Below are 13,307 nucleotides of genomic sequence, written 5' to 3'. Positions count from 1 at the left end.
TCGGCCAACTGGTCTATGCTGACGTTTATGCTCCACACAAGCGTCCTCCCAACCCTCTTCATCTAACGCTATCAGCATATCTTTCTACTCCCTTCTCCCTCGTTCTTATCCAGCTTCCTGTTAAATGCATCTGATATTCGCTTCACCTACTCCTTGTGGTAGCATGTTCCACATTCTTACCACGCTTTGGATAAAGAATTACTAGTAGCTGTACACATGGGGTTAAAATCAGTTATTGCTAGTTTTATACAAGCTGGAGAGAATGTACAGTAGAGTCTGGCTAGTAATTGCACCTCAGGGCAAAGCAGAAGAAATGTGTAGTTCTGGAAATCCTTTGTATGCGTAGTATGATTGCTGCCATTACATATGAGCGGAAACCTGGACAAGTTACCTGAATGAGTATAGATGTGGAACTGCGTATGTGTGTGTGTGTGTCTGTGAATGGTTCCCGGAGAAGCAAAAGGTGGTTTTAATATGCTAATATTTCTTGAATACAGAGATACTGAGTCATGGCTATTTCATAGTATCTTTTCGTGCAGTACTATGTTCCAATGACCCCAGATATTTCAGTCTGGGGGATAAACATTCCAATGCATTTGATAAAGAATGGCTGACCATCTGACATAGAATCATAAAATTATACAGCACAGAGAAGGCCATTCGACCCATCATGCCTGTGCTGGCTCTTTGAAAGAGCTATCCAATTAGTCCCACTCCCCTGCTCTTTCCCCAGAGTCCAGCAGATGTTTCCTTTTCAAGTATTTATCCAGTTCTCTTTTGAAAGTTACTATTGAACCTGCTTCCACCACCCTTCCAGCCAGTGCATTCCAGACCATAACAACTCACTGTGTTTAAAAAAAAAATTCTCTTCATCTCCCCTCTGGTTCTTTTCTGATTACCTTAAATCTGTGTCCCCTGCCAGTGAAAACAGTTTCTCCCTATGTACCCTATCAAAACCCCTTAAACTCCTCTACTCTAAAGAGAACAATCACAGCTTCTCTAATCTCTTCACATAACTGAAGTCCCTCATCACTGGTACCATCCTGGTACATCTCTGCACCCTCTCCAAGGCCATGACATCCTTCCTAAAGCGTGGTGCCCAGAATTGGACACAGTACTCCAGCTGAGGCCTAACCAGTGAGTTATAAAGGTTTAGCATAACTTCCTTGCTTTTGTACTCTATACCTCTTTTTAGAAAACCAAGAAACCATATGCTTTTTTTAAACAGCCTTCAAAAATTTGTGTATGTAAACCCCCAGGTCTCTCTGTTCCTGCACCCCCTTTAAAATTATACCATTTAGTTCATATTGCCTCTTCTCATTCTTCCTTCCAAAATGCATCACTTCACGCTTCTCTGCTTTAAATTTCATCTGCCGTGTGTCTGCCCATTTCACCAGTCTGTTTATGTTCTCCTGAGAACTACTATCCTCCTCACTGTTTACCACATTTGAGTTTCGTGTCATCTGCACACTTTGAAATTATACCCTCTATACCCAAGTCCAGGTCATCAATAGATATGAAAAAGCGCAGTGGTCCTAATACCGACCCCTGGGGAACACCACTGTATACTTCCCTCCAGTCTGAAAAACAACAGTTCACACTGTTCTGTGCTTTCTGTCCCTTAGCAAATTTTGTATTCACACTGCCACTGTCCCTTTAATCCCATGGGTTTCAATTTTGCTAACAAGTCTATTATGTGGTACTTTATCAAACACCTTTTGAATGTCCAGATACACATCAATCGCACTACCCTCGTCAACCCTCTCCGTTACTTCATCAAAGAACTCAATTAAGTTAATCAAACACGCTTTTAACAAATCCGTGTTGGTTTTCATTTATTAACCCATATTTTTCCAAGAGCCAATTAATTTTGTCCCAGATTAATATCTCTAAACACTTCCCCACCACTGACGTTAGTCTAACTGGCCTGTAGTAACTGGGTTTATCCCTCTGCCCTTTTTTGAACAGGATTGTAACATTTGCAACCCTCCGAACCTCTGGCACCACTCCCATATCCAAGGAGTAGTGAAAGATTGTGGCTAGCGCCTCCGCAATTTCCATCCTTACTTCCCTCAGCAACCTAGAATGCATCCCATCCGGACCAGGTGTCTACTTTGAGCACTGCCAACCTCTTAAGTACATCCTGTTTATCTATTTCTATCCTATCTGATTTCTCTACTACCTCATCCTTTCCTGTGACATTGGCAGCATCCTCTTGTGTGTAGACAGATGCAAAGTATTCATTTAGTACCTCAGCCTCCACAAGAAGATCTCCTTTTTGGTCCTTAATCAGCCCCAACCTTTGATTATCCTTTTACTATTTATATGCTCATAAAAGACATTAGTTTTCCCTTTTATGTTACTTGTTAATCTTTTCTCATACACTCTCTTTGCCCCTCTTACTTCCCTTTTCAATTCTCCCCTGCACTTTCTATATTTTGCTTGGTTCTCTACTGTATTATGAACCTAATAGTTATCATAAGCCTCCTTTTTCTGTTTCATTTTAATCTCTTTATCTTTAGTCATCCAGTGAGCTCTAGCTTTGGATGCCCTTCCTTTCCCCCTTATTGAAATGTGTCTAATCTATACTGGAACTATCTCCTCTTTGCTCATTTAGTGTTTTACCTGCTAATCTTTTTTTCCAATGCACCTGGGATAAATCCCTTTTCAGCTCACTGAAATTAGCCCTCTTCCAGTTGAGTATTTTCACCGTTGATCGTTCCTCATCCTTTTCCATAACTACTCCAAACCTAATCATATTGTGATCACTGTTTCCCAAATGTTATCCCACTGAAACACACTCCACTTGCGCCACTTCATTCCCCAGGACTAGATCCAGCACTGCTTCCTTCCTTGTTGGGCTGGAAACATACTGATCAAGAAAGTTCTCTTATACACATTTCTTAAACAGGACTTGTTTAAAAAATCCATATTGTCTGCCCTTGATTGAGCCATGTATTTCTAAACGCTCATTAATTTTCTCTTGAATTATGGATTATAAGAGTTTACGCACAACTAACAGACTAAGAGCTTTAAGTAAAGAGCTTGGTGAGAGTTGGGTGAATCTGCTAAACAGAGTGACGACAGGAATTAGGTGCAGAGGAGGAAGGAGGTGCTAAGTAATTTATCCAGTAAATATATAAATAATCAGTAATTAATTAGATCTAAGGGGATAAAATTAAAATTAACTAAGTAGAGGATACCAACATTAAAGGGATGCGAATTGCATTAAATAAAAATCTGGTATACATAATATATGGGTGTATGGGGATACTAAACTAAAAACATGTATAACATAATAAGAGACTATATATGTATGAATGTATGCATGTAAGTAAATAGACTTTGAAGCAAAATGATGGGACAGCTGAGACCCGTTGCCAGCAATTCCTGTGCCATGTGGGAACTCCAGGACGCTTCATGTGTCCTGGATAATCACATAGAAACATAGAAAATAGGAGCAGGAGTAGGCTATTCGGCCCTTTGAGCCTGCTCCGCCATTCAGTATGATCATGGCTGATCCTCTACCTCTTTCCCCGTACCCCTTGATGCTTTTTGTGTCTAGAGATTTATCTAGCTCCTTCTTAAATATATTCAGTGACTTGGCCTCCACAGCCTTCTGTGGTAGAGAATTCCACAGGTTCACCACCCTCTGAGTGAAGAAATTTCTCCCCATCTCAGTCCTAAATGCCCTACCCCATATCCTGAGACTGTGACCTCTCGTTCTGGGCCCCCCAGCTAGGGGAAACATCCTCCCTGCATCCAGTCTGTCTAGCCCTGTCAGAATTTTATATGTTTCAATGAGATCCCCTCTCATTCTTCTAAACTCGAGTGAATACAGGCCGAGTCAACCCAATCTCACCTCATACGACAGTCCTGCCATCCCAGGAATCAGTCTGGTGAACCTTCATGTGTGCAGTAAGTGCCTCCAGCTGTTCGAGCTCGATCTCTGTTTCTGCTTGAGGAGCAGCTGAAGTCACTGCAGAATATACGGAGGCTGAGAATTTCCTGGAGCATATGTTCCGGGAGGTGGTCACCCCGCAGCTACAGAGTGTTCAGGAGGCTAATAAGTGTGTGGCCATCTGGCGGAGTAGGAATGGGCAGGCAGTGCTGGAATCCTACGGGAGTATGGCACACTCAAACCTGTTTTCAGTGCTGAATACCGGTGAGGGTGATGACACCTTGGGGTAGTGCAGTCTCGAATACATCCGCGGCACCGATGGGCAAATGACTGTACAGGAGGGTACAGCAAAGTGTAGAAATGCAGTGGTCATAGTCAATAGTCATAGGGATTCATAGTCAGAGGGATAGACAGGAGTTTTTGCAACCGCTGCCAAGAGTCCCACATGGTGTGTTGCCTCCCTGGTGCCAGGGTAAAGGACATCACTGAACAGGTGCAGATCATCTTGTGGGTGGGGAAGGGAAACAGCCAGAAGTCGTCCATGTTGGAACCAGTGACATAGGTAGGAAAAGGGTTGAGGTCCTACAGACAGAGTTTCAGGTGCTATGGAGGAAGTTGGTGAGCAGGACCTCAAAAAGGTAATAATCTCTGGATTACTCCCAGTGCCATGTGTTAGTGCATATAGGAGCAGTAAGATAAGACAAGTTAACGTATGACTGGAGAAAATGGTGCAGGAGGAAGGGCTTCAGATTCCTAGGGCATTGTGACCAGTTCAGGGGCAGGAGGCGACCTGTACAAGATGGACGGGTTGCACCTCAACAAGCTGGGACCAATGTCCTCGCAGGGAGGTTAACTTGTGCTGTGTGGGAGGGTTTGAACTAATTTGGCAGGGGGAGGAGCACCAGAATGAAGCATTAGAGAGGAGATAAAAGGTGCACAGAGGAATAGGAGAGACTAACAGCATTAGAACAAAGAGTAGTTCAGAAATAGGAGGGATCAGACGGGGGAAATGTGAGGCAGACTAAGATAGGTTTAGAGTGCATGTGCGTAAATGCACGGAGCGTGGTAAAAAGGATGGTGAGTTGCAGGCACAAGTAGCCACGTGGGATTATGATATAGTGGCAATAACAGAGACCTGGTTCAAACAAGGAGAGGAATGGGCACTTAATGTTCCTGGCTACAATGTATTCAGGAAAGATAGAGAGGGAAAAACAGGATTGGGGTGGCAGTATTGATCAAAGATACTGTTACAGCACTAGAAAGGGATGATGTACTTGAGGGTTCAAAGAGAGAATCTATTTGGTTAGAATTAAGGAACAATAGAGGAGCCATTACGTTGCTGGATGTATATTATAGGGCACCAAATAGTGGGAAGGAGACAGGAACAAATTTGCAGGCAAATTGCAGAAAGATGCAAGAAATTTAGAGTAGTGATAATGGGGGGCTTCAACTATCCTAATATAAACTAGGAAAATAACTGTTTAAAGGGCAAAGAGGGGGAGGAATTCCTGAAATGTGTTAGTTTCTTTGCTTTATCAGAAAGACTTCAAAACAAACTGCTCCTAAATCCAGAGACCTACCTTCCTCAATGCTCCCAGATACCAGAACCTCTTTCCTGTTGAATCTAGGACCCTCCCCCTGGTCCCTCTCTTGTTTTCTGACCCTCTTCCCAAAGCTCCCAGACGCGAGGACGTTCCTCAAAGTCTTTCATCAAAGTACAGTCAGAACTTGAGACCCCTTCCCAGTGCTGCCAGATCACTGGGTGCCCCCAGTGCTGAAAAGTTATTGTCCTCTTTTTATAAATCTCCAACTTTCCTAATATATAAATATTTTTATATATTTTATTATAAATGTCTTGCGCTAGTAAGTGTCTATAGGAAAGAGTACTTCATTCTTCAAAGTGTCATATATTGTCTGTTGAATGTGCTTGATCGTTTCTGCTATTTTTTTTGTCAGCAGGTGCCTGACCCACATAGACAACCCATTGTCATGTTTAATAATGTCTAAACCAAGCTTCTGAACAATCCGCTTGAGTAGAGTTTCAGTTTGCTGAAATGGAATGTAACTTTTTCCTTGCCGGGACACATCTTGCATACCAAAGTTCAGAGAAGTTAGGTGAAGGTTGGCAGGGTCAAGCTCAGGGGCCTCCATGTGTGCTTAGCAGTACTGCTGGAGTTTAACAAGTAAAAACAAGCAGCCTACCAGCACTGGTATGCTTCCTGCTGGGACAGCTAGGAGAACCCAAAATGTTAGGACATTAGCTTGCAGGGTATCTGGAGCAGAGTGGGAAGAATTGTCGTCTTTTCTAGGTTCAATTAGTGAGTCAGGCTGGCTGGTCATTCTTTTTAGTAGTGCCTTGAAATACTATTGGCCTGTCGGGCTCAGATAATGAGTTGCTGCATCTGCCACAATGGGCTGATTTGCTTCCAAGCTATCATTGCCAAGCATGTCATCTTGAACCACCAAAAAGATTCTGCTTACTCCTCGACAGAGGGGGCAAGTTTCCGGTTTTCCATTTGATCGGTGGTGGATGAATTTGGAAATATGCTCGGGGTTGCTATCCTCCACGTCCTGCCTCTTTCCCACCCCCTCCCCCTTTTCTGGAGCCCAATCCCAGCAATATGAGATCTGCCCACCTATATGCAAATCATAGGCTAATGAGGCAAACACAATCTCTACCTTGTTTCCTGCATTTGCCAAGTTTTAACGTTGGACACAAGGCCCTGGCATTCAGCTTTCGAAGGTCAGCGGAGGCAGCCTCGGGGTTTCAAAAGAAGACAGATCTGTACAGATACTCCTAAGCGTGGCTGTGCACCGGTCCAACAGCAAAATTAAAAATTATGAGGCAAAGGAGAAATGTTTTTTCTTCAGGCAACTCAGTAGTTTTCTCTTCGTCCTACTGCAACAGAGTTTTCTCTTCATCTCTCCCCCCCCCCCCCCCCCCTCCACCCCCCACCCCTGCAATCTGCTGAGACTCTTGCACATACATGACCTAATGCATCCAGGGTTACGGGAGATGGGAAGGCATCTGCAGAATGAGTGGAACTCCTGCCCCACTGGAGGTGTATCCCAGTTGGAAAGTGCATTTTTTTAAAATTTTTTTATTCGTTCACGGGATGTGGGCGTCGCTGGCAAGGCCGGCATTTATTGCCCATCCCTAATTGCCCTCGAGAAGGTGGTGGTGAGCCGCCTTCTTGAACCGCTGCAGTCCGTGTGGTGACGGTTCTCCCACAGTGCTGTTAGGAAGGGAGTTCCAGGATTTTGACCCAGCGACAATGAAGGAACGGCGATATATTTCCAAGTCGGGATGGTGTGTGACTTGGAGGGGAACGTGCAGGTGGTGTTGTTCCCATGCGCCTGCTGCCCTTGTCCTTCTAGGTGGTAGAGGTCGCGGGTTTGGGAGGTGCTGTCGAAGAAGCCTTGGCGAGTTGCTGCAGTGCATCCTGTGGATGGTGCACACTGCAGCCACAGTGCGCCGGTGGTGAAGGGAGTGAATGTTTAGGGTGGTGGATGGGGTGCCAATCAAGCGGGCTGCTTTATCTTGGATGGTGTCGAGCTTCTTGAGTGTTGTTGGAGCTGCACTCATCCAGGCAAGTGGAGGGTATTCCATCACACTCCTGACTTGTGCCTTGTAGATGGTGGAAAGGCTTTGGGGAGTCAGGAGGTGAGTCACTCGCCGCAGAATACCCAGCCTCTGACCTGCTCTCGTAGCCACAGTATTTATATGGCTGGTCCAGTTAAGTTTCTGGTCAATGGTGACCCCCAGGATGTTGATGGTGGGGGATTCGGCGATGGTAATGCCGTTGAATGTCAAGGGGAGGTGGTTAGACTCTCTCTTGTTGGAGATGGTCATTGCCTGGCACTTATCTGGCGCAAATGTTACTTGCCACTTATCAGCCCAAGCCTGGATGTTGTCCAGGTCTTGCTGTCGAGGTATTTCCAATAGACACAGTTTGAATTTCCTGTGTGCGTTGACCGAGGCTTAGAAACAGGTGGTCCATCCAGTTTAAAAGGGTATCGGTATGAATGTGGAGAAAAATATAAAATTCCAGGGGATTAAGAGAAATTCAGTGTTCTGTGATTTTTGTCCCATTTCTTTCTTTCTCTCTCCCTCTTCAGACTTCTTTGATAGCAGTCGAGCACCTTCTGCTGCTTCTCATTCCGGATCCATCCAGAAACCAGAACAACCAGACAAGACAGTGGAAAGGTGAAAATTCTGATTGTGGTAATTATGATCTAATTACAGACCAAGTTTAGTAATTGCAGCACATTTTAATGGTGATTGTATCTTAAATGGTACTCTAATTATGAAAAATTAAATACAATGCTTTCCAACTATTCATTTATTTTAATTAATTCTCTTTAATCAAATATTTTAAGCACAGGAAAATAGATTTATCCTATAGCAGTATGTTTACTTGGTAGCCTCCCCATCCATCTATTTTATAAACATTTTCTGAATATTATTCACACACTTCACGCTACACTATAAAATGTCAAAAGTATTATTAAAAACAAGAAAAGTGCAGCCATTTTAGGCCACTGCTTTCTAGGATAACTGAAGGAAGATACGTCACCAGGTTTGTTCACTGGTTTGTTGAAAGTAGTCAGAGAGGAGATGGTAGAAGCTCTGGCCACAATTTTGTAATTCTCCTTAATTATTCAAATTGTGCCATGGGATGGAGAGTCGCTGGTGTAACTCTTGTGTTCAAGATGGGAGAGAAGGATAAATTGGGTAACTATAGACCAGTTAGTCTAATAATGTGTGCAAACTCCTGGAATCCATAATTCAAGATAAAATTAGTGAGCATTTAGAGACATATGACTTAATCAAGGACACCCAGTATGATTTGTTAAAGGCAACTACTGTTTGAGAAATTTAATGGAGTTTTTTGAAGAAGTAAAGGATAAAGGGAATTCAGCAGATGCAGCATATATCGATTTTCAGAAGGCGTTTGATAAGGCGTGTCTCGAGGTTTGTTAGAAAAATTCAGGCATATGGTAGAAGAGGAAACGTAGCAGCATTGATGGTAAATTAGTTGATGGACAGGAAAGAGAAAGGGTAAATTAGTGTCGCTTGAATTCAAGAAGTGGTGTACCCCAAGCATAAAAGAAGGAGGTTTGGTAAATAGTAGTGAGGACTGTAAAAGGCCGCAGGAAAGCAGACAGGTTTACGAATGGGCCGATGTAGTTTAATGTGAATAAGTATAAGGTGGTACATTTTGGGAGGAAAAGCATGAATGAGAGTATACAGTCAATTGAAAGAAGTTGAAGGATGTGAATGAAGAGTGAGATCTAGGAGTTTAAACGCTTAATTCCCTGAAAGCACGAGTGCAGGAAGATAAAGCCGTAAAAAAGGCCAATAGATTTTTGAGTTTTATAATAAAGGAGTATGGAGTACAAGAGTAAAGAAGTAATGATGAATTTATGCTAAACATTGGTTAGGCCACAATTAAAGGACTTTGTGCTGTTTTGGGCATCCCATTATAGAAAGGACATTAAAGCCATGGACAGCATGCAGTGCAGGTTCACCACAATGATGCCACAGCTGGGAAACTATAGTTATGAGGAGAGATTTGACTTGCTGGGATTATTTCCATGGAGCAGAGGAGGTTATGAAAAGTTTTATTACAATGAATAGGAAAAGATTATTTCCTCTGGTTAAGAAGTCAGTTGTGAGTAGTCATCAATTTAAAACTATCATTGAAAGATTAGGAAAAGGAGTAGGCCAGTCAGCCCTCAAGCCTGCTCCACCATTCAATTAGATCATAGCTGATCTACACCTCAACTCCATTTACCCCACCTTTTCTTCATATCATTTGATACCCTTACCTAATAATAAAAAAAAATCTGCCTATCCCAATCATTAAATTGTCCTAGCATCCATAGCCTTTTGGGGAGAGTGTTCCAGATTTTTACTACCCTTTGTGTGAAAAAGCACTTTCTGATTTCTGTCCTGACTGGCCTAGCTCTAATTTTATTATGTCCCCTTGTTATTGATTCTCCTGCCAAAGGAAACGGTTTCTCCATGTATATCCACCAAATCCTTTTAACATTTTAAACGCCTCAATTAGATCACCCCTTAATCTTCTATACTCAAGGGAATACAAGTCAAGGTTGTGCACCCTATCACTAAGAGAGTGAGGTGGGAGGTTAACAGAAAATCTTTATGTAGAGGTTTGTTGGAGTAGGAAATGCTTTGCCACAGGGAGTGGTTGAGGTAGAGATCATTGCACCTCCTAAGGGAAAATTGGATAATTATTTGAAGCAGAGTAACATAATGGAGCGATGAGGAGAAAGCAGAGCAGTGGGGTTAGTTCGATGTGCTCTAGCAAAGAACTGGCATAGACACATTGGGCTGAATGGCCTCCTTCCGTGCTATAACCCTATACGGTTCTATGAATATTATTCCCGTTAGAGTAAAATGGGAAGAACCACAGAGTGACCAGTTTTTCATCTGCTGATGAGCCATATTCTGTATGAGTGTTTTTGATTTATAATGAAACCTTTGATTCACAAAAATATTGTCTGAATCCATCTGAAATCAGAATATTATGTTGCATAATATGTGATGTGACTATCAGGACAAGAGTGACTGTGGTTTCCGTAATGGTTCAATGCATCATGGATCAGTAATTATTTGGAATTGGAACAGGCTAATGAGCTTTCTAAAAATTTGTTCTCGGGATATGGTGGATGCTGATAAGTTTGCATTTATTGCCCATCTTTAGTTGCTGAGAAGGTGGTAGTGGGCCTTCTGCTTGAACCGCTGCAGTTCTTGTGGTGTAGCTTAGAAGGGGCAAAAAAGTGGGAGAAAACTCATTTATTTTTAGAGGAAAGGAATTCACATTCATTTTAGAAATGCAATATTAATATCCAGAATACTAAGGTACTTTTTCAAAATGGAAATTTGTATTGAGGCTAGGGACTGAAGAGTTGTGTCCACAGTTAGACTGTGTGTTTTGGATTGATGATAATTGGCAGCCACTGAGATGATCAAATCTATGTTGTTTCAGGAAAGAGAACACAGCAGAGGCCTTGCCAGAAGGATTCTTTGACGATCCAGTAAAAGACGCAAAGGCAAGTACCACATAGCATTTACATTATTTTGTTCTCCAAAGCTGGTGCTGATATTTTAGCCAAATGTGTTTGTTCTATATCTAGATGATTTTTTTTCTTTCAAGGTTTCAGGCTGGCAAACAGTAGAGGGCAGTGCAGACCTAGCATTTGTGGCATTTCTGATAACTGACCATTCCAGAGCCTGCATGTATTCATCATCTTTCTCGTTATCACCTGGTACTATAGGTGCGGAAGGTAGACCCACCAAAAGACCAAATGGACAAAGAATGGGAAGAGTTTCAGAAGGAAATCAGACAGGTTAATACGGTGAGTCATTTTTAAGAATATGAAGAGGAGTAAAGAGTGATCGATCTGTAGTCGAAGCTTTGAAAACTTTTCTTATTACATCATATTCCATTTTTTTGGTAAACAATATAAGTACTCTTAAAGAAATAAGCATCTAGAGTGGGCTGTCAGTTAATACAATGTTGATTTAACTCAGTTAAAAGGAGCTGATGAATGTTTGTATAAGAAAGGATTGTAGGTTATAAGATTAAGAATAGACAAACCCTTCAGAGAAGACTTAAAGAAGATTAATGTCCTTAAGACTGTTTGATTTATTTTGAGATTGTGGGCTGAATTTTGGACTTTTGTGTTCTTGAAGGTTTTTGTCTGTGGAGATTCAACGACAAGTTGTACAAATTATACTGTCTGTTGGAAAGAGTTGAATTGATGTCAAATGGCCATTTTCTATCCCATGCTTTCTCTGCTATATTTTGTTCATAAATAAATTGTACATTTCATGTATTTTATATATAAAGTATTTCATTGTTTTTAAATCTCTCAGAATTATGCAAGATAGTAAATTGTGTAGAAAATGGAAATCCAGTGTGTTACTTCAAATTAACCATGACAGCAAGACAAGGGGGAATAGTTTCAAACTGGTGAAACTATTGTCAGGAAGAATCTCTTCACACAAAGAGTAACCAACACTTACAACAGACTTCTAGGTAGGATAGTGCAGTTGAAAATCTTAATTAAGAATCAGTTGAATGGCATGATTGAGCTGGGGAGAGCTGTAGGTTTTGCATTCTGGACGGATAAGGTAAGATTGACTGAATGGCCTTCCTCATCTGTATCATCTTGAAATCTTGTAGATTTTTTAAGTTTAGTATTTTTAAAGCTTACTATTTTAGACAAATTGAATTGGGAAAGTTTGGTTCATTTACAATAAACAAATGTAATTGAATAGCACTAAAAAAAATCTATCAATATATTTAAGTCATAATTACCTTTTTAAGTAAACTCATCTACAGCATTCGAAGGATTAAGTTACTTGGATTTAAACTCCTACGTCTGAACGGAACTTAATGTATTTCTGTAGTCATGTTCTAGAGTTCTTTGTCCACAAACAAGACATTGTTTGCGCTTAGCCATAGTCTCCTCCTCCCTCCACTCTCCACAAGGTAAACATAACGAGAGAGGAAGTACTAGAGGGACTGGAATCCTTGAAAGTTGATAAGTCACCAGGGTCGGGTGGATTATTTCCTAGGCTATTGAAGGAAGCCAGGGAGGAAATAGCAGATGCTCTGAAGATCATTTTCCAATCCTCACTAGATACAGGGGAGGTACTGGAGGACTGGAAGTCTGCAAACGTAGTACCATTGTTAAAAAAGGTACGAGGGAAAGGCCGAACAGTTATAGGCCAGTCAGTCTTACCTCGATGGTGGGCAAACTGAGAGACAGGATAAACTGTCACTTGGAAAGACATAGTTTAATCAGGGATAGTCAGCATGGATTTGTTCAGGGAAGGTCATGCCTTACAAATCTGATTGAATTCTTTGAGGAAGTGACAAGGAGGATTGATGAGGGTAGTGCAGTGGGTGTTTTCTACATGGATTTTAGTAAGGCATTTGACAAGGTCCCACATGGCAGATTGGTCAGAAAGGTAAAAGTCCATGGGATACAGGGAAATGTGGCGAATTGGCTCAGTAACAGGAAGCAAAGGGTAAAAGTCGATGGATGTCTTTGCGAATGGAAATCCGTTTCCAGTGGTGTGCCACAGGGCTCAGTGTTGGGTCCCTTGCTGTTTGTGGTATATATTAATTTGGACTTGAATGTAGAAGGCATGATTGGCAAATTTGCAGATGACACAAAAATTGGCCATGTAGTTGATAGTGAAGAGGATAGCTATAGACTCCAAGAAGATATCAATGGGTTGGTGGAGTGGGTGGAAAAGTGGCAAATGGAGTTCAACCCGGAGAAGTGTGAGGTAATGCACTTAGGGAGGGCAAACAGTAAAAGGGAATACGCAGTAAACGGGAATATATTGAGAGAGGTAGAGGAA

The 13,307-nt window shown here is 41.9% G+C and overlaps 1 protein-coding gene across 1 annotated transcript in view; it reads left to right on the top strand.

Annotated features, from left to right (window-relative positions):
- znf830 (zinc finger protein 830) overlaps positions 1–13,307 on the top strand; it is a 96,662-nt gene that overhangs the window by 41,420 nt on the left and 41,935 nt on the right. The window contains exons 6-8 of the mRNA XM_068005201.1: positions 8,021–8,108; positions 10,918–10,981; positions 11,207–11,287. Of these exons, the coding sequence (XP_067861302.1) occupies positions 8,021–8,108; positions 10,918–10,981; positions 11,207–11,287 (233 nt within the window). The remainder of the gene's footprint in view (positions 1–8,020; positions 8,109–10,917; positions 10,982–11,206; positions 11,288–13,307) is intronic.

Source organism: Heptranchias perlo, chromosome 2 (genome assembly GCF_035084215.1).
Source record: "Heptranchias perlo isolate sHepPer1 chromosome 2, sHepPer1.hap1, whole genome shotgun sequence".
Lineage (NCBI taxonomy): Eukaryota > Metazoa > Chordata > Chondrichthyes > Hexanchiformes > Hexanchidae > Heptranchias > Heptranchias perlo.
Note: the sequence above shows the minus strand (reverse complement) of the source record. Positions and strands in the feature narration are given on the sequence as shown.